At 41.0% G+C, this 27303-nt stretch overlaps 1 protein-coding gene across 4 annotated transcripts in view; it reads right to left on the bottom strand.

Moving 5' to 3' along the window:
- Positions 1–27303, bottom strand: part of BCLAF3 (BCLAF1 and THRAP3 family member 3) — an 88587-nt gene that overhangs the window by 11201 nt on the left and 50083 nt on the right. For 2 of the 4 annotated variants that reach the window (XM_088451609.1, XM_088451610.1), the window contains exons 3-12: positions 27045–27100; positions 24850–25404; positions 23997–24653; positions 22026–22139; positions 18941–19113; positions 16578–16701; positions 15589–15661; positions 12506–12621; positions 9069–9171; positions 1099–1185 (exon numbers count right to left, since the gene is read on the bottom strand). In XM_088451609.1, the coding sequence (XP_088307735.1) occupies positions 1099–1185; positions 9069–9171; positions 12506–12621; positions 15589–15661; positions 16578–16701; positions 18941–19113; positions 22026–22139; positions 23997–24653; positions 24850–25404; positions 27045–27085 (2043 nt within the window). In that variant the 5' untranslated portion in view covers positions 27086–27100. Of the gene's footprint in view, positions 1–1098; positions 1186–1211; positions 1381–9068; positions 9172–12505; positions 12622–15588; positions 15662–16577; positions 16702–18940; positions 19114–22025; positions 22140–23996; positions 24654–24849; positions 25405–27044; positions 27101–27303 lie in introns of those variants that run through there. The other 2 variants (XM_088451611.1, XM_088451613.1) reach the window with 2 other exon arrangements.

The following is a 27303-nucleotide window of genomic DNA, read 5'->3' as shown; positions in this document are numbered from 1 at the left end:
CTGGGTCCAGGGGGGCCCCACACCGCACACCCTGCACCCATAAAATTACTCACCTCTCCGGAGTCCCACGTCGGCGCGGGGGTCCGGCGCTGTAAAACGACTGGAAAATGGCCACGGTGGCCATTTTCCCGTCGTTTGCGAATGCGCAGTACAGAGAAAATGGCCGCCGCGGCCATTTTCCCGATGCCCTCTAGAGTGTGCCCAGAGTCTATAACTCCGGCGCTGGCCGCGTACAGCTCAGTGCGCTGCCGGGTGTAGAGGAGGGGGCCCGTGCCGGAGACTGCACACGGGCCCCCTCCTCTCTAGAAACGCCCCTGGTGCCAGAAGAGAATGCTCGCATAGTCAAGGATATACTAATAATTCCCTTGTTTTATTAGTATATATAATAGTGGGTGTGATTCAGGTATGTACGCTAATGTAATTGCAGCTTGTATTACGTACATAGCTGCTGTGCAAAAATCTGCTAATGCATGCAGCCGCCTGGAAATTAATGAGACACCCAATGGATCTTTCCCAGCAGATCCAAGCTGGTGCATCCAAACACGCAGTGGTGGTCGCAGATCCTTCGATAATCGACCATCTGAGTAATCCTATGGTCACGCAGAATGGCAGTGGGAACTGAAACGCTGGCACAATATTTTCTGTGTACGCGATCACTGATGTAGGCAGATACACGTACCAAAAACAGTCACAACACTATTTTATTTTTTCTTAGCATTTTAATTACACCTTTCACCTATGTATTACCCATTAACACATAGTATGGGTTAAAAAGAATAAAGCAAAAACTAACACTTCAGTCTTTCACTGGTGTGCTTCACTGGGGTGGCTGGCCTTCGCCGGCTTTCTGGGGGTTCTGCACCCCGGACTCTGACCAAGTGATAGGGACCTCCGGTATCAGAGACGCCGTGACGCGGCCCGGAGGCTTAGCCATATATTTGCAAATATATGCAACTGAGATCTCTGAAATTTCTACCACCGTGTAGTTTATCAAACCGTATTGCTTATTTCATTCTGAGTACTGGGGGAATACTTTTTTTGTTTCTTGTATAACTGTATTTACAGATAAAGACTAAACTTGAGTATTGAAGAGCTTACCTTGTAAGGCTGGTTGATCTCATCAGTGTTTTCAGGATAGCTCTTTGAAGTGTCAAACTGATTATATTTTCCTCTGTAAAATGAACCCTGCAATGGTCAAAATACAGAGCATAAGTATATGTTTTATACCACTATGGTTTATGTCAACATGTAGAGACATTTTGGGCCTGGTGACTCCATACAGGTTATGCAGGCATATATTTACGGCTCGATTCCCTGTTCTGCCAACGCCAATAAAAAATGCTGATCCGGACATTGATGATCCCCAAACCGACGGTGGATCTGGCAAAAAAAACATGTTAAAAATTACCGACTCGCCAAATCCGACCATTTTCAGGTTGAATTCAGGGAATCAAGATGTTCAACATGTGGTATTTCCGCCGTTGGCAGAAGAGGGAATTGGGGCAGTCTATTGTAGATATATGGGCCCCAATAGTCATACAGACAGATACAAAACACTCCTACATTTGCTGCTTAGTAGACATAAGTAATTTATCTGAGTTGAACACAGCATGTACATTTCATATGTAGATATGAAAATAGGTATGGCAGGCTAACCTGACATACCTACTGTTAACAGTGCAAATGTGACCCTAAAAAAAATAAGCAGACAGCATTACAGAGGAGTTGAATACATGATTTTAAAGTGTTTCTTTCATTGAAAATATCACAATCATAAAATAATTGGCCTGTTGATTTAGCTTTGAAAATAAATGTGTAAAGAGGCGATTTGGTGAGGTGGGGAGACTTGGCTGGAGACGTGAGAAGTAGCACCTTTGCTCAGCTTCTCTCCACATCAATAACCCAGCCGTCAGCTGAAGAGCCTAGGGCTTGATTCACTATGGATCGCAACTGCAACAGCGTACACAGGTCGGCCAATGGTGCGTGCTGCGCAGTGAGCGCGCATGAGTTGGAAATGCGATCACCTATGCAGATACAAAGCCATAGTAAACAGAGGGATGGGACGTCAGCGTTTGGGGGGTGGTGATGGGGGAGTGATTGGAGAAACGCAGGTGTGCCTGTCCATTTAAACATCGTTGTTTGGGTGTACATAAATTAGCCACTGCAATGGCATACACAACTTGTGCACTCACTGCGTGCAACGTGGTTAGCAATTTGAGTAAGGTCAGACCTGTTGTAATTGTGCGTGAGGGGCCAATGTTCCGAACTTATATGCAGGACTGCAAAGTATTACGGATGTGAGATAGCGGTAGTGGCCGTCTCCATGCTGGATGTGAGATAGCGTTGCAATTGCATTCAGTAGCATATTTTCGCAGCAGACCTGCGCGCGTAATCGCAGCCGCAATAGTGATCGGTAGTGAACCAGGCCCCTAGATCACACTGCTACCTCCCTCCTCTGCTTCATACAGACTTGGGGAAGACATACTGGTACCTTCCCAGTGTTGCCATAAGTGCTGTAGAAAACAGAACCTGCATCCGTTGATGTGGTCCAAGGTGCGGAACACATGGCAGCTCTCTGGCCTTATCAGATACATGGTTCACAAATACGCAGCCTAATAAAGCTACTGTAGAAGCAAAGGTTACTAGAAACTTGGAAGGTGTTTGAGTATGCCGTAGGGGATTTTACCAAGTTACTGCAGGCAGAAAAGAGGTGTCCTTCTATACTGGTCAATTTAATGGATGAGCTTAAACAAGACACATTGGGTGTGTGGTTTTGGAGTAATGCTGTGTACACACCTGACCTGTATATTGTTTGATGGAGTGATGAAAGATAGATCTGATCACCCTGCAACACAGCCGATGACAATATATCTAGCAGATATATTGTTTCATGTGGCTGGCTGTACCAGTCTGTCGGGTGTGTACCCAGCTTATGTTTTCTCTGTATAGAAGTCTGATGTTCATGATCTGTTCAAGGCTATAACAGCATATTGTAGTGTTGCAATTATCTGAATTGTATCCACTTGTTACGTGTGCACTTAATAAGTTTCTATTCAAAAAATTACATCGCATCGCTGAAACGGTATGTCGTTGAGGTATGTACCCAGCTTTAGAAGTTGATTGGTTGCTTTGCGCAATTTCTCCATTGTGGGGGTCTATTTACTAAGCCTTGGATGGAGATAAAAGGGATGGGGGTAAAGTACCAGCCAAACAGCTCCTTTCATTTTTCAAACACAGCCTGTAACATGGTAATTATCTCCATTCACTTTATCTCCATCAAAGGCTTAGTAAATAGGCCCCTTTAGCTCTCTCCAAGGCTTGATACATTGCCCCCTTAGAGTTAGAAGAAAATCCAGCTAGAAGGTGCAATTTTGCAGCAGGGTACCTTGAAAATGAGCATGCAGAATGACAGCTGGAAGAGGAGAGCACATCAGAGTTCAAAACTTAATTGCAGTGTTAAAATAAAGCTGTCCTGTATTTGTATGCTGCATGTAAAAAGGTGGCATGGTTTCTCCAACTGCATACTTGCATCTCCAAGCAGAACTTGTCCAGGATTTTTAATGGAGCGATGGTAAGAACATGGTCTTGAGCAGATCGGTTAACAAGGTTGAGCCCGCTCGGCATCCCCCCTAGCCAGCCACTGCTCAACCGCTAATATTACACTACTGTATGTGTGCATTATGTTACAATCACCCTCTTCTTAAATATTGTCAGGCAGGTTCCATAGGTAAGAACTTCTTTTTATGTTTGGTACAGTGTGACTGGTATGTGACTGTAAATGCAGAAATTGTATTTTAGATGTTGGTATTTTCCAGAGAGCCTGCATACAGGATGTCATGTTTATATGAGCTTATTTACTGCAATAGGATTAGGGGATAGGCATCACCTTGTTGACTACATTCTTTTGCAAAATGTGTTGATTTCCCTGCACTTGCTCTAGTTCACAAATGATAGAATGGTCCTTTTCTCACATACTTACATTTTATACCTGTAATGAGGGTGCAGGTTTATATGCTTTGATGGGCTTCACTTCCTTGGACCCTACCTCCATATATTCTGCGCCTGGTCTAAGAATCACCCCTTTCTGGCAGATACTGAAACGTATGGATTTCTTTCTGGAAATGCCAATGATTAAGTCTCCACAGATTTGTTTGGTGGATATTTAATATTTTTCTATGTCAGACTATTGTTAACCCATGGAAATGTGCTGGACATTTGCCATCTGTCTGGATAGAAGGTGTTAATATAGTCATACCATACATATCATACATACCTCAGTAGGTGGTACCTGAGCAAATATAAGCAAGGCAGGGCTGGGCATGGAATGGAGAGTATACTTACAAGATGCTGCACAGCTAGTACTTGAGTTAAGCCTTAGCAGCAGTGTCTGGGTTTATACGTTATCATTTTGTGTGTTTTATATATTATTAAGCAAAATAAAAAAAAAAGTGTGGTTGGGTCTTCACAATTTGCAGCTTTTCTGAAAATAAAATATGCTATTGGGCATGCTTGGGGCATTAAAGCTGGCCCTGAACGGTTGCTCTGGATACTCGTGTACAATTTGTATATGGCAAATGCCGGTATCATTAGCCAGATTGCTGTTTGTATAGGTCATCATTTGATCCTGCAGTGCAGATGGGCAGTCTCTGCACTGTGACCAGGCTGTTCAATGCAGATCAGTGATATTTCTCCCTTCTGTGGCCAGCACATCTAATTGTTTACCTCATACAACTTAAGCGTTAATAAATAATGACACAAAAACTGCTGTGACTAATGAAAAGGCGGAATCCTATATTATATTAATTCTTCCTAGAGGCTAATCCCCATAATGAGGTTCTCCATCATAAAACACAGAAAGAGTCAGCACAGAGTAGGAACCCATGAGGACACTTACAGGTCAGAGCGAGGGTTTAGCTGGTAATCTTATACTGCAGTGAAGGAGTGTAATGTTGTGTATTTGGGTGTAGTCCACAGACTGTCTAACAATCAGATCTACAAATTCAGTTTAAGCTTGCTCAGACCTGAACAGTGAAATGAAAGCATACATTTCCAAGGTTAATTAGCAAAAAGATAAACATAGAACTTCATTGTTTTAGGCTATGTCACCTGTACAAAAACACAGGTGATCTTATGAGGTTATAATACCCCACAGGCAGGGAAGGTGATGTTATGTACTGCAAAGGGAAACATGATTTATTAGTAAGTTAGGTGCTGTTCCAAAGAACACAGGTTTCCTGGGAAAAGTACATGGTAACAGGGCACCTCTGTACAGAATAAACTGGAGTTACAAAACAGGAAACATTATTTTTATTCAAACACTCAAAATATAAAAACTACAAATTGGCAACAATGGTATTGCTGGGTACACACGTAAAGATTTTCTGTCCAACCATCCAACTAGTTGACTGGTTGGAATAAAAATCTGGTAACGTATGGGAGTAACTGATGATCAGCAATTTACTCCTAAATGCCAGAAAACAGATGAAAATGGTCCTCAGACAAGTTTGTTAAATGTTTGATCTAAACAATTGGTTCACACAACAGTTTTTGTCCATTTTCCGGCGTTTGGGAGCAAATTGCTGATTGTCATTTACTTTCATACCTTACCAGATTTTCATTCCAACCAATCAACTAGTTGGATGGTTGGACAGAAAATCTTTACGTGTGTATGCACCTTCAGATTGATCGGAAACTTGCAATGGTAAGATTGATTGGAAAATGATCGGTATAAGCTGATTGGTTGCTATGGGCCACTTCTACATTTGTCCTCTTCTCCACTCTTTAGAAAGTTTGATACATCTCCCCCAGTGATTGAGTTTTAATAGCCACTAATAAGCATTTCCAAGAACCAGGAATGAGTGAGTCTAGGATGTACATGTAGTCAAGAAATGTGACACTACAGGGTCCACACCAGACTATGTGCAGAGACACTAATTTACTAGTCATAAAAGTCACACCATTTATTGCAATGTTTTTATTTTATATGACTGGTAGAGTTTAATAGAATTTGCTTTAGTAAGTGGTCTCACCAGTTTTATTTACCTCAATTTCTATATGCTACTGTCTTGGATCCAATATCATTATTTTTCACCCAGAACTAGTCATATTCAACATCTGAAGCTGCTACAGCTTGTACTGTTAAGCCCATTTCACACATGCAACCCGGGAAATTGTCGGGTTTATCAATGTGGCAAATTCCCTGGTCTCTCAGCCCAACCCTGGTAAGGAGCAGGGCCGTGGACCTGGGACTCCAACCCCAGTCGGCCGTTTTCACACATAGTCTAGGCCCAGGTCGGTGCGTGTGCACCACAGCAAAAACCCGGGTATTTAGACCATGGGCCGTATTCAATTAGGTGCGATAAGTGCAGATATCGTGGTAAATAATCGCACCCGCGATTTTGCAGTAAATTATCGCATCCGCCATAATTGGATAGTGTGAAACAGGCAAAAAGTTTTCACCATCTCAGACCAGGCGGAAAAAAAAAGCAAAATCCCTATTTTTGCCTTAAAATATGGGGATTTCTTTCAGAACCCTTTGGACACCCCCCTAATGATAAGATTACTTTTTTGTAATTTGGCCAAAAACGACCGGTCAAGTTTTAGGTGAAAAAAATAAAATATAGTTGAAAATGGGTTTAACACATTGGGTCTGGTATTTCAGGGGGCTATATGGATGCGGCATGTGTTTTAAACATTGCACGAGGCGGCAGCAGGTGATTTATTTTTAACTGTTTTTAAAAGTGCACTTTTACAACCCGAAAATATACTTGCACTCATTTTAATGTACCCTCAATTTACGTTCAACAGTAATTTCCTGGAAAAAAAGTTGCTTTCTATCATTTTTTCAAATATGCAAATTACAGCCAACCGACGCAATTTAAGTACCCTAAATACTTTTATTACGGCCAATAATACACTTCTAAATAAATTTCTGATGTATGTGCCATTTTTTGGGGGTACAGATTTATTTTTCTACATGTCCTGACATTTTTGCCTGTTAAATTATCGCACCTACCCGTTTTCGCCTGTTTTTCTGTGAAAAACAAGAACACTCATACCGGATTCGGCGATATCGCGCAAAAAATCGGCAGATATTATCGCCGCTAATTGAATATGGCCCTAAGTCTGAAAGGGGTATTAGTGTCACCTTTGAGCTTAATGAGGCCCAGAAGTTTAATTACACAGTTTAAAGCGATTCTTGTCATTGTGGCTCTGCTATTCGTTGAACAATGGCCCAAATTGTGGCTGTGAACCACTAGGGGCGGGGCCACGATTATGCGACTGCGGCACCGCCAGCACCTTGAACATTTTTGCCCCCTGCTGCATTCTCCACGAGGGAGTATGATAAGAGTTAGAAAGTATTTATTCACTCGATTAACATCCAAATGCCAGACTGCAGTTATTTATGTTTTTTGAATGTGTACAAGTGACAGACACATAGTATGTATTAAGATAAAGCAGGAAACTTCCTTCTCAAGCTTCAGTACAAGCAGGATGTCCTACTTTGGTGAAATTATTATTTTGCTGAAACAAGGAAATTAAATTTTTATAGTTTCTGTAATTTTTTTTTTTTTTTTTTTAATGGAAATGGACTAAGGGCCTGATTCTGATATGGGAATAAAGAGCAAGTAACTCTGTACCTGAACAAACCATGTGGCAATGCAAGGGGTGGAAATACATACATTATTTTGCATGCAGGGTAAATAGGGGTGGCTTTTGCATGTAGTCCATAACTATTGAACAGCTTTATTTTTACACTGGGATTTAGATTTCATGGAAAGACCAGTGGCGCCCCTCCCTGTGGTGTCACCCGATGCGGGGAGAGATGCCGTGGTCACGTCACCGTGCGTAGTACTGGGGGGCGGGGTGCAGTAGGAGTGGACTGTCCTGTCTGTAGTGCCGGCCTGGGTCCCTCACAGTGTCATGAGCACTTAATTATGCAGCACCCGACTCCTGTCACTGACGGGGAGTCAGCACCTTGGTGTCACCCCTCAGCGTGTGTGAAACCCGGGTGTGGCCCGCACCCCCCTTGTGACGCCACTGGGATAGACATCTCCCAAATCTAAATCTCTCTGCTCAGTTTAAACCATACTTGCCTACTCTCCTGGAAGATGTGGTAGATTCATGATTTTTCAGGTAGTCCCCCGCACCCCCGGAATAGTGGGTGGATCTCCCGCATGGGGAGATAAGTACCGGGAGTCGCGAGTCCATAGAGAGGGAATCGGACTACAATGAGTTGACAGCATTATTTTAGCCCTGCCCCCTCCTCATAGAGCCACAATGTGGCGGGGCCTAATGACATAAAGAACCCATCCCTTCCCCCCTAAACGGTCAGCTGCATCTCCTCTTCGGGCTTCTCCTTGAGAGGAAAATTAAAATGTCGGCAAGTATGTTTTAAATATGCCACCACCCCTCCTCTCCTTCCTGCCGTGCAACATGGTTAATAAGGTGCACAGTTACATGTTCTTCTTTGCTTTATTCCCAGCTCAGAATCAGGCTCTAAATTGCAAACGTTAATCATTAATCAGCATAAACTACTCTATAATGTTGAATGAAAAACAAATATTCTAAAAAAAAAATATGACAGTTGTGCCATATACTGTCATTTTCTTCATAGTGGACTTGACAATGTTGAGCTAGACAATTTTCATATACTCTTCCCTGATGAAGTCAGGATATTTTTTTTCTTAGTATGGTGAAAGTTCTTTGATATTCATGATGAAGCTCTTGTTTGGAAAAGTACTAATTACATGTGGAACCTCTCACAGACATGTTTTCAGTTTCAAATCATATGAAACAATTTTTTGTACACAGGCCAAAATGACCAATTATGTATCTTGGCAAAAAGGGAGAATACTTATTTAAGCACAAAGACTTTAGTGTGCAAATTAAGGAAAAGCTTTACAGTATATTTTGAAAACATAATATTCTGTATAGATTAGGGTTAAGAATTCCCAAATAAATTTATTTCAAATAAATCATGTAGAAAAAAATATGTTAAAAAATTCAATGAGTAAGGTATACACTGCACTACAAGTCTCAAAGAAGATACATTATACTATACTCACCGGAGATCTGACTGGCTTTCGGAAAGGTGGTCTGGTCAGCCTTGATGTCTTCTGAAATTCTATTTCATTGCTCTGTGGTCTGTAATAGCTGCCAGTAGCATTACTTAAGGACACAAAAAAGACAAGTTTTTGGTTAATATAATAATTTATGTTGTTTAACAAATTAAAACAGAGATCCAAGGTTACAGAAATTATGCAAATTCTCCTAAAAAAATTTAATGATTACAGATTACAACCAATGACGATGAAAACAGTGCTGGAGCTAGAATTGGCATAGTCAGTAAAATAGAAGGTAAGGTAAACTGGGGTGCGACTCACAACACACTAAAGGTGCCCATCCACTAGATGATTAAGTTGAGCGATTGAACGATAACGATCTTTCAATCGTTCATAAATCGTTTGCAAAAATGTCTAAAAAAACCAGCGATGCGCGTGCCCACTGGACGTTTAGACAGCTATCATCGTGCAAACATGCTGGACAACCTGACGATAACGTCAAGTTGAGCATGTATGCAGATGATTATTGAGCCTGCACTGAACGACTACTCGTTTAGTGTAGGCTCATCACAAACTGACAAACGACTGCACGATTACAATGTTGTAAACGTGCAGTCGTTTTCATGTCTGCTAGTGGATGGGCACCTTTAGTAGGAGAGTATAAGGATATAATATTTTATATTGAAGAAAAGATTGTGCTACATGAAGCTCCATATCCTATGTGAAACGTGTTGTCTATTATTTTCCCCTTATTTCGCATCCCAGTTAGAACAATTTCGAATATGTTATTAAAAACAGTTATGGGGCCGGATTCAACCAGCCGCAAAACTGACCGTGCGAGGAAAAGTACTAGTAGCCTCAGACTTTTACGCCCAGAGCTACTGAAATATAAGCCCTTTTGCTTGCACAGTAAATTCACGGCTAACGCACGTTAACCCATAGATTCCGGAGTAAGTGCCCTAGGGGTACTTAGCGCAGATTTCTGTTCGAGCCTCCCTCAGACTTGAACAGAAGTGTGCGCTAAGTGCAGCCTGCGGGCTACAACTGAATAACCACTGCATTAGCCTGCGGCTAATTGAATCCAGCCCATAGTGTAAAATATTCTGCTGCTTCATATTACATTGTATGTCTGGTGTCTTCTTTTCCCTGAACACAGAAAAAAAAGAGATTTGCCCCCCAGCACACTGCAGCAAAAACAATACTTAAATCCTACATGATAATAGCGATTCAGAGGTATTAGTTACATACATTTGCAAATATATGAATAAGCGCCAGGCCAATCGTCAAGGCTCCTCTATACTGGCGTCCCTAGCATTAAGGGGTTCACGTCCGAGAAGCAAGGCACCCCAAAAAAATTCCAACCAAGGGCCATCCCCAGGGCATCACACGAAAAAGGGAAAAAGGTGATAGTGAAGTATAAAGAAAAGATGTGTAAGTATAAATCAATAAGTGTTAATGAAATGAGAAAGAATTAAAATGACACAAATAATATACAAACAAATAGAGAAGTGATAAAGGTATTCTATGTGAATTAAGTGGTGATGCCATGAGAAAGGCCCAGTCAGAACCCCCCCGGGGGTCCCACCCCCAAACGCTCACCCCAAAATAATTATTGCTACATAATGGTAGCACCCACTCTGGGTCATATAATTACAATTGATGTACTGCATGATAACAGTACATATAAAAGCCGAGAGCTAACTTACCTTGGAGGTACCCCAAAAAACCTCCACATGGCACTATAAGCATCAGCACATCCTCCTAATGCTGACTGCCTTCATGCCTCTCCAAACTTGCAAAAAAAATGGTAGTTGCTCAGATCAGCTTAATTGCATAACACAGGTGCTTGTAAAGGGCGGGGTTTACACTGAACACAGAAAAAAAAGAGATTTGCCCCCCAAGGTAAGTTAGCTCTCGGCTTTTATATGTACTGCTATCATGCAGTACATCAATTGTAATTATATGACCCAGAGTGGGTGCTACCATTATGTAGCAATAATTATTTTGGGGTGAGCGTGAGTGGGGCCCCCGGGGGGGTTCTGACTGGGCCTTTCTCATGGCATCACCACTTAATTCACATAGAATACCTTTATCACTTCTCTATTTGTTTGTATATTATTTGTGTCATTTTAATTCTCTCTCATTTCATTAACACTTATTGATTTATACTTACACATCTTTTCTTTATACTTCACTATCACCTTTTTCGTGTGATGCCCTGGGGATGGCTCTTGGTTGGAATTTTTTTTGGGGTGCCTTGCTTCTCGGACGTGAACCCCTTAATGCTAGGGACGCCAGTATAGAGGAGCCTTGACGATTGGCCTGGCGCTTATTCATATATTTGCAAATGTATGTAACTAATACCTCTGAATCGCTATTATCATGTAGGATTTAAGTACTGTTTTTGCTGCAGTGTGCTGGGGGGCAAATCTCTTTTTTTTCTGTGTTCAGTGTAAACCCCGCCCTTTACAAGCACCTATGTTATGCAATTAAGCTGATCTGAGCAACTACCATTTTTTTTGTCTTCTTTTCCCTGCAAACTGCTTTATCTTTAGCCTTCATTCTATCTACATGATTGATAACTTGCCTCCTTCCTTACTGTACTGGGATTGGCTGTTCTACATCAGTGACACTTAAGGACAGCCAAATGCAGCCCAGTAAGGTGAATGGCGATAAGACAAGGCCACTGAACACAGGCAATGATCTCTCACACAGAGAATTACAATAAAACACTATATAAGCGAAAATGGGCTTATTGGCTGTAATAGCTCCCACATGGCAAGCGCAGAATGAACTGCTTATATTTGTCCGTGTGCAGAGCTTTGTTGGTGGACTGTGCCCTATCCATACACTTAGTTTGAGAGCGGCCACTATCATCATCAGGGTGCACTTTATCAGTCTGTATTTGGTGTAAACAGGTGTCTTTATGTGTCTTACTCTATATCAGTGGTGTCTCTCTCCGCTCTGACACCTGGTGCGGGGAGGGCTAGAGCCGACAGAAGGGGAGATGGTCCGCGGCCAAACCCTCGTTCAGCATTCTGATCACTCGGGGGTGGTGGTGGTGGGGGGTGCCGGAGGTGCGGACTGCCTTGTGTGCAGTGCCGGCTCCCTCACTGTGACAGGCGCAGAGTGCTGCATTTAATGCTACAGTGCAGCACGCAGCTCCCGACACGGAGGGAGAGTCGGCACCTTAGTGTCACCCCTCGGCGAGTGACACCCAGGTGCGGCCCGCATACCCCTTGTGACGCCACTGCTCTATATGTCCTGCAATGCTGTCAGCACCCCTTCACTGGACACTTCATTGATGAGGAGGCCCCTTCAGTTACAAGTGGAGATGTATAGGCACGCTCTGCATCAGCCCCATAATGCAGAACTGGAGAGTGCACCTGGCACACAATGACAGAAAGGATGCAATGTGCTTGCAGTGGAGTAACGCTAACCTTTCATGGAAGTCAGCATCTGTGGCATTGCCCTCCTCATAGTGCAATCTCTGCTTTCTTCGTCTCTCAATATCATGCCGTAAATCATTGGGATCTTCAATTACTTTCTGGCTGACCTGAGAAAGGGAGGAAACGCTGCATTTTACATAACTACTTGTAATCTAATAACATGCGCAGGTCTGATGTGTAACAGGATCTTAAACACAGATTTGAAACCTGGACTTTAGGCCCCATAGAAGTGCCCAGCCGAACACTCCGGTAACGCTCAGTGCAATCACGCTGAGCTGAATCCCATTTATAGATTATAAACACTATAGGGCTCATTTACATTCGGACGTACAACAGGTGTTTTTTTTGGCACAAGATACAAGTTTCCGTATTACACATCCTGACTGGCTGATGGAGTATTGATCCCTCTACAGTAGCTGATAGTACTTAGCTGATTAGTATTGTGGCTTACTAAATAAAGTCTCAGACATCTATTTGTATTACTAAATTGACATTTACATTTGGTGCACTACAGTGCAAAACATTGGTTTTTTAAAAGGAAAAAGAAGTTTATATTTAATTTGTATTATGTATCTGTATTTCTACTTAACTACACTGTATATTAAAAATGCGACTTTCACATTTATTGGTAACACATATAGCACTATTATCTCTTCTATATAAACTATTCATTACATTATAAAAGTGTGTTCAATTGTGTAATGTGACTTTAGCATTTACTACTAACACTGGGCCTGATTCAGACCCACTCGCGAGCGGCTGTCCGCTCGCAAGTGGGTCGATGGTCTGCACTGAGCATGCGCACGACGGAGGGAGCTCCGTCGTGCGCATGCGCCAGACACGACGAGCGAAGGACTTTCCTTCGCTCGTTGTGTCCGATCAAAGGGGGCGTGCTGTCAATGTTGATTGACAGCACGTCCCCTTTGGTGGGCGTGCCGGGGGCGTGCCTCCCTGCCGGGGGCGTTCCCACGGGAACGCCTCCCGTCAGAAGCCGGCCCACTGACATCACTAGTGATGTCAGTGGGAGTGATTTTGGCTCTGATAGAGCCAAAATCACTCCGGAGCTTGCGGTTGAAAACCTCAACCGCAGGCTCCGGCTCGCAATTTCGATGGTCGCGATGGTCACGACCATCGCGGCCATCAAAATGCACGCTCGTATAGCCTGTGGGTGGTGACCCACAGCTATACGAGCGTCCAGGAGGACGCTCCATGAAAATGGAGCCCGGCCCTCATGCAGAGCGTGCGCTCTGCTCAGAGCGTACGGGCTCTGAATGAGGGCCACTGTCCGTACTGGTTTGAGCTGTCAGCACACACACTTCTTCCATTGGACGCAGATGCTGCCTTGTGGGTGATCAAGATGCGTCGGACTGAACACATTAATCTAAGGGCCTGATTCAGAGCCGGAACCCTCTGACCAGAGTGCCCTCCTACCTGAAAATGGAGCGGCCTCCTGGCCGCTCGCATAGCTGTGGGTGACCACCCACAGCATATGCGAGCGGCCAAAAACATGGTCGCGATGGTCAAGACCATCGGGGCTTGCCACAAGACCCTGCGGTATGGTCTCGGTGACCGCAAGCCCTGGAGTGATTTTGGCTCTATCAGAGCCAAAATCACTCCCACTGACATCACTAGTGATGTCAGTGGGGCCGGACCCAGACGGAAGGCGTTCCCATGGGAACGCCTCCGTCTGGCAGCCACGCCCACCAAAGGGGGCGTGCTGTCAGTCACCATCGACAGCCCGCCCCCTTTGGTGCGAGACCCGGAGCGACAGCTTGCCTGTCGCTGTCCGGGTCTCGCGCATGCGCACGAAGGAGCTCCCTCCGTCGTGCGCATTCGCATTGGGGTAACATCGACCCGCTTGCAAGCGTCCTGCACTCGCGAGCGGGTCTGGATGACCCCCTAAGTACGCTGTTCCTTGATGGAATGTGTTTTTACATAAGCTTGGGGAGAACTTGCACCCAACTGTAAATGAGCCCTCGTATATACACGGTCTTTCTGATTACAATTCTTTTCTTTTCCCAATTAAAATAGTGCTGCACATTATTCATTTCTAAGTGAGAAACACACTAAAAGCTGGTACACACTGACAGATATATTGGCCAATCAATTGATCGGTCAATATATCTGGTGCCCATCAGCCAGTGTGTACCAGCGATATGTCTGTGTTAACGGCGTCGTTCACAGACATATTGTGTCGGCTGTGCTGCACAGTCGATGGACAGATAAACATGCAGATATATCTGTCCATCGGGTAGTGTGTACGGGCGGTCGGCATGCAGCAGAGGCCGCGGGGTAGGGGGTGGGTCACGCCCCCAGCCAGAAGCAGATGATGGTCATTCAGTGAGTATGAACGGCCATCATCTGCAGATATATCAGTGCAGTGTGTACCCACCTTTAGACTCTGACCTGCCTATTGCAGGGAAAAACAAATGATGTAATGGTATAACACTATATCCTGCTGTGTCATACTAGCAACCAGCTGGAATGGAGAAAACTATTTTTCTAGAACTTCATTTCCCCTACTTAACTTGATAAACCTTAGCGGCAATAATCAGTGATTTGCTGGCTGCAGACAAAGTACAGGCAAGTCCAGGTTCATAAAACATATTCTTACAAAGAGCTTACTGTCAGTTCCCAGTTACTAGGGACACTAGTCATGTCTGATCAGTCATATGACTACGTGAGAAAACCAAAGTCACAAATGGTGTAAGATGTGTCCTCTCTATTAACACTGTACATATACTGCCTAAAACAGCATGTACTCATGTTCTATATTATATATAGGAGTATAAGCAATGCTCTACTTTTCACCACCATAAAATGCTGAACTTGTTAGAAGCGATGTGTTCTGTTCTAAACTGTGTTCTCTATATATTTCACAAATATAAAACGAGTGCTCCAAGGAAAACCAGGTAAATCCAACACAACGACATTACTGACCCAGAGGTTATGTGCATCATTTATTTGTAGAAGTCATGTTTTTAGAAAACTTGTATTTTTACTAGCACAGTTTCATGATAACATTCATGTCTACATACAAGTCTGCACTTTCTAGCGCTACGGAACTAACTCACATTTACCGGAGCGACTTCCGTTGTTTTGTGAAGAGTCTTGTTGTGAAGATCTTCCAACGAGATATCAATTCTCCTGCCACAACAAAAAAATAAATGAAACCAAGAAAACCCCTAGAGGATTTATTAAGCAGAATACGGAGCATGGATTTGTCCTGTGTGAGCATAACAAGATTGCGGTAATTAATTACTGAACAAATGGTTTCCAGGCAATATTACAGAATTTCTCTAATACTCTTAATTGGTTTCTAAAACCTAATTCACACACAATTATTGGTTTATTACATGAAAAGTAATTTCTACTAAGCAAAACATTGATCGTGTGTGGAAGGGAGTGATATTGCTCTGGACCAGAAGTGCAGCTATTGTCTTAGCAGCCCATATTATAGATGGATGGGGTGTAATTATTTGTAGCAGTAACCGTAAATTGGGGCCTAGTTCCCTTCTACGAGGCTGCCAAATATTTTAAAAAAAAATTTCTAGAGACCAGGCTTCGGGTCCACTTACAAATGTTGTCATGGGAACATTCATTCATTTATCGTTACCCCCTGTACTGCGTAACAGAGTACCTTTTGAAGATATGATATTGCATGCTCACTGCTGTATTATATAACATGTGATCATATTATTATACAATGGGACACATTATTATGTTGGGGGACGTGAACATAATCACTTACAGCTGGAACCTAGGAGGACGCTCAGAGCTTCCAGCATTGCAGCCAGTACATGAACAGGGCTGTGCAAATTATAACAGCATAGTGCTCTTTAAAGGCAGGTGCAGGAAAAATCATGTTTTATGTATATATTTTTAACATTATAATTCTGACAGCTAAACTGAAATTCTGACAGTTCACTGAAACTCATTTCCAGAGACGGTAAGGCCAGGTGAAGGCAGAGTGAGCAAACAGGTCCCAGCATGCGATGATGGTAAATAGCTCAGGTCCCTGCGTGCTGCGGCTTGTGCACGTCACACGGACAAATCAGTTTACCTGTGAATCTCAGGATTGCTTTGTGGGGCAGGTACATTAAGGTTCAAATCCTGCTTATTGCTTTCTGCTTGCAGCCTGGAAAAGCGTTCATGAAGGGAGATTTCAGCTGACTGGAAATGGTTTGCTATAAATCAAAGGCACAAAAAATATAAACTATAATTAATTCCATTCCAATGAAATGTCAATATTGTATTTAAATGAATGGCACATACACAAGAACACTTTACAAATATTGAATCACGGAGTCTGATTTTTTTTAATTTAAAAACGTAAATATATTTAGAGCCAATGAAGCTGATAAATCCACACCTTATAGTGAAGTTTATTTTATATTATCCTGTATCTATATTCTATTATAAGTAAGACATGTTGTGTGGTCAATTGACACATCTCATGTATAAGTTACAAGTCCAGGGTGTATGTAGGTGTAAATATCATCAGAAAACAAATATCTTCTCTCTCCCAAGATACAGAGCCAGATGCTGGATTGCTGGAATGTCTGAATGGCACTTATAGCAGCCACAGGCCAAAGGCAGGAGGAGATTATGAAATACATGAACATCTAAACATCATAAGTAATGTATAGAGAGTGAACATGTCATATAGCTGTAGTGATCTATTAAAGATTCAGAACATACTGTATACATTCATAATGTATACCTTCAATATCAAAGACATTTGTAATACACACATCTTTTTATCTATATCTGTTACATAACATATAGATTTTATCTTTTTCCAAGTGCAGCTTAGAGAATGAATGCAGACATCTGATTGGTTGCTATGTGATACCGCATATTTTTGCTGTGCACCACTTAAAATATGTAAGTTGGGCATAGTCCTACACCTATTTATATCTCAGGAACGCCACTGCTAGGAAGACTATAGCCATCAGGCGGAAAATATAATCAATTGTGTAAAATTTAATACATAATACAGATTACGGTGCAAAATTGCTTACTGAGGGTCTGATTCAGCTTTATGAATAGAGTAAGATATACCAAGTAACTGTGCATCTTGGTAAAGCAGGTGGGACAGATTTATAATGTTCAGAGAGATTTAGATTTGAAAACTGACATCTAAATCGCAGTGTAAAAATAAAGCCGTCTAGCATTCCAGCATATGTTGGCTACATGCAACAGCAGTCAGTATTTACTCTACATGCAAATAAAAAATAATGGATGTATTTGCACCCCTTGCACTGTAACTGTTACATGGTTTTGTCTAGGTGTACAGTTACTTGCTATATCGTACTCTAATCCCAAAGCTGAATCAGGCCCTGAATACATGAAAACTATATATATATATATATATATATATATATATATATATATATATATATTACATGTTCATCCTCCTCACAAGTGCACAACTCCAAATTATTGATTGCATATAAATACATTATGCAATGAAATTTTTCAATAAATAGAGGATTTTAGCATAATCATGGCCAAGGTTATGGGCCTACCCACCATATCCAAGTAACCTCTGTAGGGTAGTTCCCTAACATACTAGGGTTCAAAACCAGAGCGCAGGACACCCACAGACTAGCCCAGCCTAGCCACCCCAGGGCACCGCTATAATAAGAAAAGTGAAGTGTAAAGGAAATAGTTAAAAGCAGCCGCAGCTGCATATAAAGAATGAAAATGAAAAGGTGAAGTACATGTATAATAAACAAACAGTGAAGGGTTAAAATGTGTTATAAAAGAAAATGTGTTATAATGCGGTACCCTGAAGCAGATCAACCAAAGCTGTAGTGCAACTTTGGTTCATTTTTGGGGCGTGGGTACCCCTGGAGTGCTTTGGTTAATCTGCTTCAAGGCTGCTGCTGTTGCTCTTAACTATTTTCTTTACACTTCACTTTTCTTATTATAGCGGTGCCCTGGGGTGGCTAGGCTGGGTGAGTTAAGGGGTGTCCTGCGCTCTGGATTTGAACCCTAGTATGTTAGGGACCTACCCTACAGAGGTTACCTGGATATGGTGGGTAGGCCCATAACCTTGGCCATGATTATGCTAAAAACCTCTATTTATTGCAAGATTTTATTGCATAATGTATTTATATGTAATCAGTAATTTGGAGTTGTGCACCAGTGATCTGTCTGTTTTTGTGCCTGCAATAAGTCTCAACGGGTAGCACCTCCCATTATATATATTCAGGGTGTGCAGTCCAGGAATCTTTCCTACATGTTCAGCCTTCTGTTAACAGTCATTCATAACCCAAATGTGTATGTATTTATAAGCATTTCTTATATACAGAAGTCAATGCCAGATATTATTCAACTTCGCACAAGACTTTTGTTTTTCTAATCAAATGCTTAGAAATACAGGTTTTAGAGGAGGTCATATGATACAAAACATCTTACCTTTCACCTCATGGATGATGGTTATGATTTCCTGAGTAAACTCATTGTTTGGAGCATTAATGTCACTTTGCTTGGAAAATTCTAGATGTTCAAACACTGGGCGAAAATCCTCATTTCCACCTATGGCTACTAAGTCCTGAGACATCTGTCTCTCATTGGAAGTTGCACTGTTCCTGAAATGGGGAGAGTGGTGAGAGTAGATATCTCTTCTATTATAGAACAATTTTGCAAAAAAAAAATAAAAAACCTAAATCTAAATTACTTTTAATCAAACACTAGTTAAATTAGGCATCATCATCTTCCAGTTGTGTAGGATCAGCATAGTTACCACCTCTCCTAAATTTCCATTTCAGTCTCCAATATTGTTTTATCATTATAATGTGTCTCCTTGAGTTTTTAAAAGAGGCAAGGATGGATTAAGGCTTGTGGGGGCACCAGGGCAATTAAGTTGTGGGGGCCCCCTTCAAGCCAGAAAGCAGCCTACATAGCCACCCTCTCCTTCCCTTGCCACACAGAACCTACATAGACACCCACCCTCTTGGCCACATTGAGTCTACCTCCCCCCCCCTTCCCTCTAACCACCCCAAGCCTACTGCCCCCCTACCCACACATTTGTAGCAATCAGGGCCAAACTCAGTGTTTGCCACTCCCATTTGTAGCATACAGGGCCAGATTCAGACTGACCGTGTGCGCCCTCTCCTGTTTGTGGCAACCAGGGCTAGGCTCAAAACAGTGATAGTGTGTTTCCCCCCTCCCCCATTTGTAGCAATACCTATGGGCCAGGCTCAGACAGCATGCCCCCACCTCGTTTGTGCCCACTTTCTCCCCCCACCGCGGCTAGTAATTTACACCAACCACTCAAATACTGCAAGCAGAGGCAGACACCAGAAACACATACGGTGTACCTCAGCATGCAGCGGCTCACTCCTCCGTGTGTGTCCCGGATCCTCTCACTGTGCGTGTGACATCATACGAACATACATCATGACGGGTCACACACAAGGGGCACAGAATGTGAGAGGATGTAGGAGCGTGCTGCCCTGGAGCTGGCACCCGGCAGCTGTCATTACTGACAGCTTGCCGGGATTGAGTCAGCCCAGCGCTTGGATATATGGAAAATGCTCTCTCAATGTACCTGTCGGCGGGGCCCCTGGGACCCGCCAGGCCCTAAAGCAGCCGCCCCGGGATTCCGCCACTGCATTGACCCTGTGCGGGGGCCCCCGTGTACAGAGGCCCAGGGATGGCAGCTCCTGTCGCTCCCCCCCCCTTAATCCGGCCCTGAACAGAGGTATTCATATTTTAGACAATCGCAAAATATGCCCAGATATAGATTTCAAGGTGGCCCCTTGCAAGGGACTAGAACAATTTAAACTTTTCCACTTAGGGCCTGATTTAGAGATATACTGTATGCTAATCCAATTAAATCTGCATTTTCTCAAGGATCGCAGTTGCTAAACTATGGTAATACCTTCAAAAGCATAGCCGAGCATAAGGACGCCCACTGCTGCCTACTAACATTGCGAGGGGCTCCTCTGCACAAGCGTAATCACAACAGGACTTTTAATATACTCATATAAAGGGACTTACATCAAAGCACTACCTTTTATAAATTAATATTTGAGCGTTTTACTGTATGTAATTATAATCAGAATGACTAGCTGCAATAAATGTGTCAACCACAAATGTCAACCTTAAAAGGAACATAGAGAGGCAAAACATCCTTCCAAGGACTTCATATAATATGTTCAGGTCCCCTATGTATTGCTGCATAAATTTATATTCTGGAATTAGTATTATATTTGAAATACAATTGAATGTTTTTGTAGAGAAAAAAGTAATTCCTATATAGAATAGATTAATGTGCGTTGTAAGATAAATGAGCATACAAAACAGACTTTATTTTAGTGATCTCACAGTGAAGGGATGAGGGTGGGCAACAGTGAATATTTATAGAGTAATGTAATTGTTTAAAAAAATAATAATAAAAAAATTGTAATTCCCTGGAGCTCAATCTATTGAAGCTCTGCCCCCCTCCCCCCATCACAGTACTTTCTTGTTTATTTTATGGAACAGTTTTGCAATAATAGTACTGTGTCTTTTTGTATGTATATTAAGCATTGTAACGTTATCATATTAAACTAATTTTAATAACGTGCGATCTATTTGTTCTTAAAGAATTAAATGTATCCGCTTTGTTTTCTATATACCTACATTAAAAACCAATAATTGGTTTGTTAACAGTAAACCTAATTAAATAAAGTTGAGATTGTATTTTGAGATAGTGAAGGTAATCCGTTACTACCTGACCTAAGTGCCAGCTTTGAAACCACCTCTTAATGGTGGCAGAACAGAGTGTGAAATATAATTTTGGTGGTTTTTAATCATTTTTAAACAAACCAAGTTTCTTTTACACTCATGTCACACATGCTTAGGTGAGTGTTGTTATGAAAGGTGGCAAAATGCAGAAAGTTGTTGCAGGACAGTAAAGCTGGGTACACACGTAAAGATTTTCTGTCCAACCATCCAACTAGTTGATTGGTTGGAATGAAAATCTGGTAAGGTATGAAAGCAAATGACAATCAGCAATTTGCTCCCAAACGCCGGAAAATGGACAAAAACTGTTTGAACAAATTGTTTAGATCAAACATTTAACAAACTTGTCTGAGGACCATTTTCATCTGTTTTCTGGCATTTAGGAGCAAATTGGTGATCATCAGTTACTCCCATACGTTACCAGATTTTCATGCCAACCAATCAACTAGATGGATGGTTGGACAGAAAATGTTTACGTGTGTATGCAGAATAAGAGATAGTAAAACATAAAACTACAAAAATGCTTGTATGAATGCTGTTATTTTTAATGTAATCACCATAAAAACTGGACTTCACTTTTAAGAATAATGCAATATTATGTACAGCAAATGAACACACTATTCTGCAAACATCTCAATAATCTACTGTAAATGTTCATGAAACTCAAGCATTAAAGTGCATTTAATGACTGTTCGTCATAAATAGTTTGTTGGTAATGTGCACTTCTCCAACTGACAGTTATTCCAAACATTCATGGGATAAAAGAAAATACCTTTTTTGCATATCTTCCCCCAACCTCTGCCTTCCTTCATAATTCCTCTCGCCTTCAACTGCTTCTGGCTTTGATTGCATTTCTTTATAGTTGTCCCAGTGTTCATGGGACGGTCTAGAAAAAAAGGGGCAAGGACAATGACCTCTGTAACCGCTACAGGAACTTGAACACAAAGCACTGCCTAACATAGTGGTTTAGGAAGGCATAGAGATTTGAGGAAGGTTGTAGAATAGTGATAACAACTCTGCAAGTCCTGATGTTAAGTTAAAAAACAACAGCAGAGGCCGTGGTAAGGCAGGAAAATGGCAAACAAAACTTTGTGTAACCCTTTGAGAATTGATTCAAAGAAATGACTATATAAAGGAACTATATGGCATCTCAACATTATAGGTTCATTGTATGCTTTAAACAAAATTATATATATATATATATATATATATATATAATTAGATAACAAAAATGTGTATAATGTATAGCATGGAACATCCCCTTACCTTCTCGACAATTCTTTTGCTCTTTCAGGTCATAAACAGGATCCAAATTGTTGCTGTAAATCTACATAGCAATATACGAAGCCACCCAATCATCAAATACTATATTATGCTTTTCGTCTTGAAATATACATTTCAGTAGTTAGGTTAGATTACTTTGTGCTACCAAAAATGTGTGAGGCGAGAAAAATTTAATGTGACTTCCCATACAAGTGCTGTGTTCTAGAAAGCAGCTGACTTCACTGTTATCATCAAGTAGATGAATCTTACTGTAATGGTGACCTCATTTTCATCATAAACTTCTTTAAAACTCCTTTGTTATTTTTATACAATATTCTAATTTGCTTAAAAGTTGACTTTCTGTATTCTCTCCAATTTAACAGATGGGCTTCCATATTAACAGGGAAATCATCATCATCAAAATGACGGCCAAACATCGACTTAACTGATCCAACATTATTATTCGGTCACACACCCAAAGGAACACATTTCGTCCAATCCTGCGGTCTCTCCATATATATTCATATAAAAGGCTCCTCCCATTTTGTTGTATCATTCTTCTAAACTGTATTTCTGTTACGGACTGTATAGCAGACCTGCTGACATCCAATAAACTCATGGCTAAACACTCCTAGATTGGAGGAAACCAACTTGTAGTTAATTAGGTAAAGTTTAAACAGATGCAGGAGCTTAAAACTTGAATTTCCTCTTCTCAACCATGGTTAGTGCCCGTCACGCAGAATCTGATTTGACAAGGTTATGAATAAACAACATAATTAACTTTGATGACTGTATAGTAGTTAGAATTCTGTTTTTTGAATAATATGTCCATGGCATTTGCAGCACATCACTAGTTTCCACATAACAGAGACTATTTTGATTGACAGAGGCAACAATTTCTGTTCCAGTAAAGTCGGTCACATGGAAACTTTTTTTAAATTTTCCCCTGCTTTCTTTGGGGAGTAAAAACATTTACTCATTCATCAAAATCGTCTAATTAGGTTCCACAGATTAATTGGAGTGTTTAGTCACTGGGCGCAATAACAATTACCAAGGATGATTTCTGCGAAAAATATTAGGCTTGGAAGAACAGTTCATATGAGCCGCACGTCTGTCATGTATGATGGGAGCGTGACCTTTTAAGTAAATATTTTGATGATCCTGTTTTCAGTTCCTTTTTCTTTTTACTTGAAAAGAAGACTTTTAATTTTTTTCAACTCTTTGCAATGTAGTTATTTTCTTGTTCATACAAAACACTACAATGATCTTATTCCTATTAATAGCAACTACATTGTTTCTCCAATTCCACAAAATACTGAATTTTATTCCACAGTGAAAAATTCTGGGTCGTTCAAACGCACTTCAGAATATGTGACTTTTCCCCCGCTTCCACAGATAAAAGAAGCATGAACATTTACCTCTGCCTCACAGAACCCCCTAAAAATATATATTCAAGAATAATATTAAGTAAACACAATACCTATAATTATCTGTCGGATTCTTCAAAGCCAAATTAACCATGATAGTTTCCTTTTCAGGAGTGATCTTCGATATGACTTTTTGGTTTGGAGATTTGGGGCTTTGGTTTCTCAGTTGACGTGGAGGGGTTGGTACCTTCTGGAAATCTTCTTTCCTCCCTCTTTCCTTGTGCTTATGATTTTGGTGCCTCAAATCAAAGTCATTTTTTAAACTGGCCCTATTGTGACCCTTTCTTTCATTGTATTTAGTGGATGGCTCGCTGGGGCATTCAGAGTATTTTTCCCTTTCTTTGCTGCCTATATCCAATAATTTGCTTTGTTGGGAAGTTCTGGTAGGAATGTTTTTTCTTTCTTCATGCCAGCTGCGTTTCTCACTGCAGTCACTTGACAAAATCGGCTCAACTTTTACATAGGATGGGGACCTATGGCTATAGTCATATTCTATTTTTGTAAATTCTCCTGATGGTGTCTGGTACACAATAGGACTGGGAGCTCTAAGATCGGTGTCTTCTGGCCAAGTCTTGTCAGGGTATGGTGTTAATGAATGGTCATCCTTCCAGTGCGAGTTTCTCAGTGGTGGCCGACTGTCAAGTCTCTCTGTTTCTCTAGTTCTTTTAGTAGGTTGCTCCTGTTCTCGGTGATCATAATCATCATGATGCCTGTTGATGTAAATCAATATTACAATTGTGTGTGGAAATAATGTAAGCAAATCAGAAATTCAACAACATGTCCATATTACTTTACAAGACTAGACTAAATTAGTACTGTGCATTTGCAACATGAGCAATAAATTGACTACAAAAATATCTAAAAGAAACAAACATGTTTACAAAAACATGACATAACATGCTCTACCTCTTCTGAAATGAGTTTCGATCAACAAACTCTTTGGATCTTCTTCTGGGTGGAGGCAAATAACGTTCTGTGTGATCTTGATGGTTCCACTGATTTTCGGTTTCACGCCAGTCCCTATCATGTTCTCTATGATATGGACTGTGAAAATTGTCATCTCGTCTTGCAGTTTTAAAACCGTTTGCATCACTATGCGCATTTCTTTCATGATTTCTATGGTTATAAACATTTCTATTGTGGTCTCTGTGAGGAGGATCCTCAGGATAGTTTGTTGGGAATCTCCTATTGCCATCTCCTCGTCTTTCTGGGGAGTGTGTTCTCCTCAGACGACTGGACGTCTCAAAGGGAGATTTTCTTAAATCTGAGGCAAATGAGTCAAGTTCATGTAATTTATCATTAAAGCGATTATATGGAGCAGTTTTACAATTGTTTTGTCCATGTCTGTCATCTTCCCAGTGTATTGGTCTTCTTGGTTCTCTACGGAATCCATCATGATCTTCGTAGTTATCTTGGAAGTGTCTATGTCTCTTGTGCTCTGGACTTCTGTATGGCAGTGGTCTATAAAAATAAATAAATTAATAAAAAAAAAAATATATATATACTTATATATACACACCTTCCGTATTTTCCATAAGCATGAATTCACACCAAAATGCCTGTATGGTTGTCTTTGTGGCATGCATAATATTTTGTGATTAACTTAAATTACTTTGGTGGTGTCTACAGTCATCCAGTCTACAGGTTGTGTTGAGCTATGTCTGCTATGAATTCTTAATCTTGTGCAATGGTTATGTAAGAAAATTGTAAAATGAGTAGCAGTGCTCTCTCTCTTAAGCTGGGTGCACACTAGGTTGACCTGATGGCCGACTGGCCACTGTGCCGACAGAGCGGCCGATTCGTATACACACTTACCAATCGGCCGCTCAACATGTTGTCCTGACGTCACAGCTGGGCAGGCATTTGAAATTGCCTGCCCAGCTGTAAGATCAGTCCCTGCAGCAAGTGTACGGGTGGTGGGCTGCACACACAGCCAGATGCTATATGTCTGAACGACGTCTTTAAAGGGGGTACACAGCCGCCAACGTGCTTGCAATATATTGGTCATTCGATTGAACGGCCAATATATTGCCCAGTGTGTACCCAACTTTAGGCTTTCACATAGTATAAAATAACAATATAAAAACATTAAACATAACAGAACAAAACAGCAAATCATTTAAAATGATTGTAAGCTTGCGAGCAGGGCCCTCTTACCCTTATGTATGTCATGTATGTATGTCTTTTACAACCCAGTATAATGTTAATGTTGATTCAAATTGTAAAGTGCAACGGAATTTGCTGCGCTATATAAGAAACTGTTAATAAATAAATAATAATAAAATTATTACAAATCAATATACAGTATACCAAAACCTGTTAATAACAGATGAATCATATATCTGGTATAAATTATGTATTTGTCGAAACATAAATCCACCCAATATCTTGTCTCATTCACTTACTAAAGGGAAATATTGAATTTTGTGTAGGGAGTTGAGCATTCCTATATTACATCAGTGTGGAACTGGAGAGGAATGGAGGGTGCACTCATTGTCTGAGTGACTGGCAAGTAAGATGTGTACAACTTGGTGGGCTCACGCAAAAGGGTGTGGTTAGAGCAGCAAGTCTGAATGTGAAGAACAGCTAGTATATTTACTAAAGTGAGAGTTTTTAGAAGTGGAGAGGTTGCCATAGTAACCAATCAGATTCTAGCCATTATCTTCTAGAAGGCTCTAGATAAATGTTAAGTAGAATCTGATTGGTTGCTATGGGCAACATTTCCACTTCTAAAAACTCTCACTTTAATAAATTTGCTCCTTTGTTTCTTTCTGTGTGATGGGTACTGCATTTTGAGTTTTATAAGAGGAAAAATGTCTTACTTTACTTTTTAACAATGCTGTAATAAAAAGTCGATGTAAGTAAAATTCCAATAATCCTAGACCAGTGACCATCTAGGAGATTTATGGGCATCTATTATCATAGGATACTATAAGGTTATTGGGAGCAGATATTTTTGGTTGATCATTATCTTGGCTGAATCCAAATGACTACTGACTATCAGTTATGGCTGAGCAGGCAGAATTCACTCTCGCTCTTTCAATCTAGTGGCTAAATAATTACATGTACACATAAGATTAGCACAACTCATACATATTTACCTGGGTTTCCACCTGGGTGACCTTGATCGTGATTTTGCCATACTTTATTCTGTGACCTTAAAAGGAAACCGACAACCCTTAATGATTAACTCATTAATTTAAGGCCTTTTACTTTATTACACACACTTATTTTAGTTTCTGTTCAAAATTGGTTTAAATGTATTTAAAAAAATTAACTGGTGTTTTGAACATATTATGATTAGTAAGTCTAATAATAATAAATCTTAACTGAACGTTGTGGATTTAAGGGGCCTACACA

Source organism: Taudactylus pleione, unplaced genomic scaffold (assembly GCF_031769625.1).
Source record: "Taudactylus pleione unplaced genomic scaffold, aTauple2 ptg000026l, whole genome shotgun sequence".
Taxonomy (NCBI): Eukaryota; Metazoa; Chordata; class Amphibia; order Anura; family Myobatrachidae; genus Taudactylus; species Taudactylus pleione.
The sequence above is the reverse complement of the archived record's forward strand: the minus strand, read 5'-3'. Positions and strand labels throughout refer to the sequence as shown.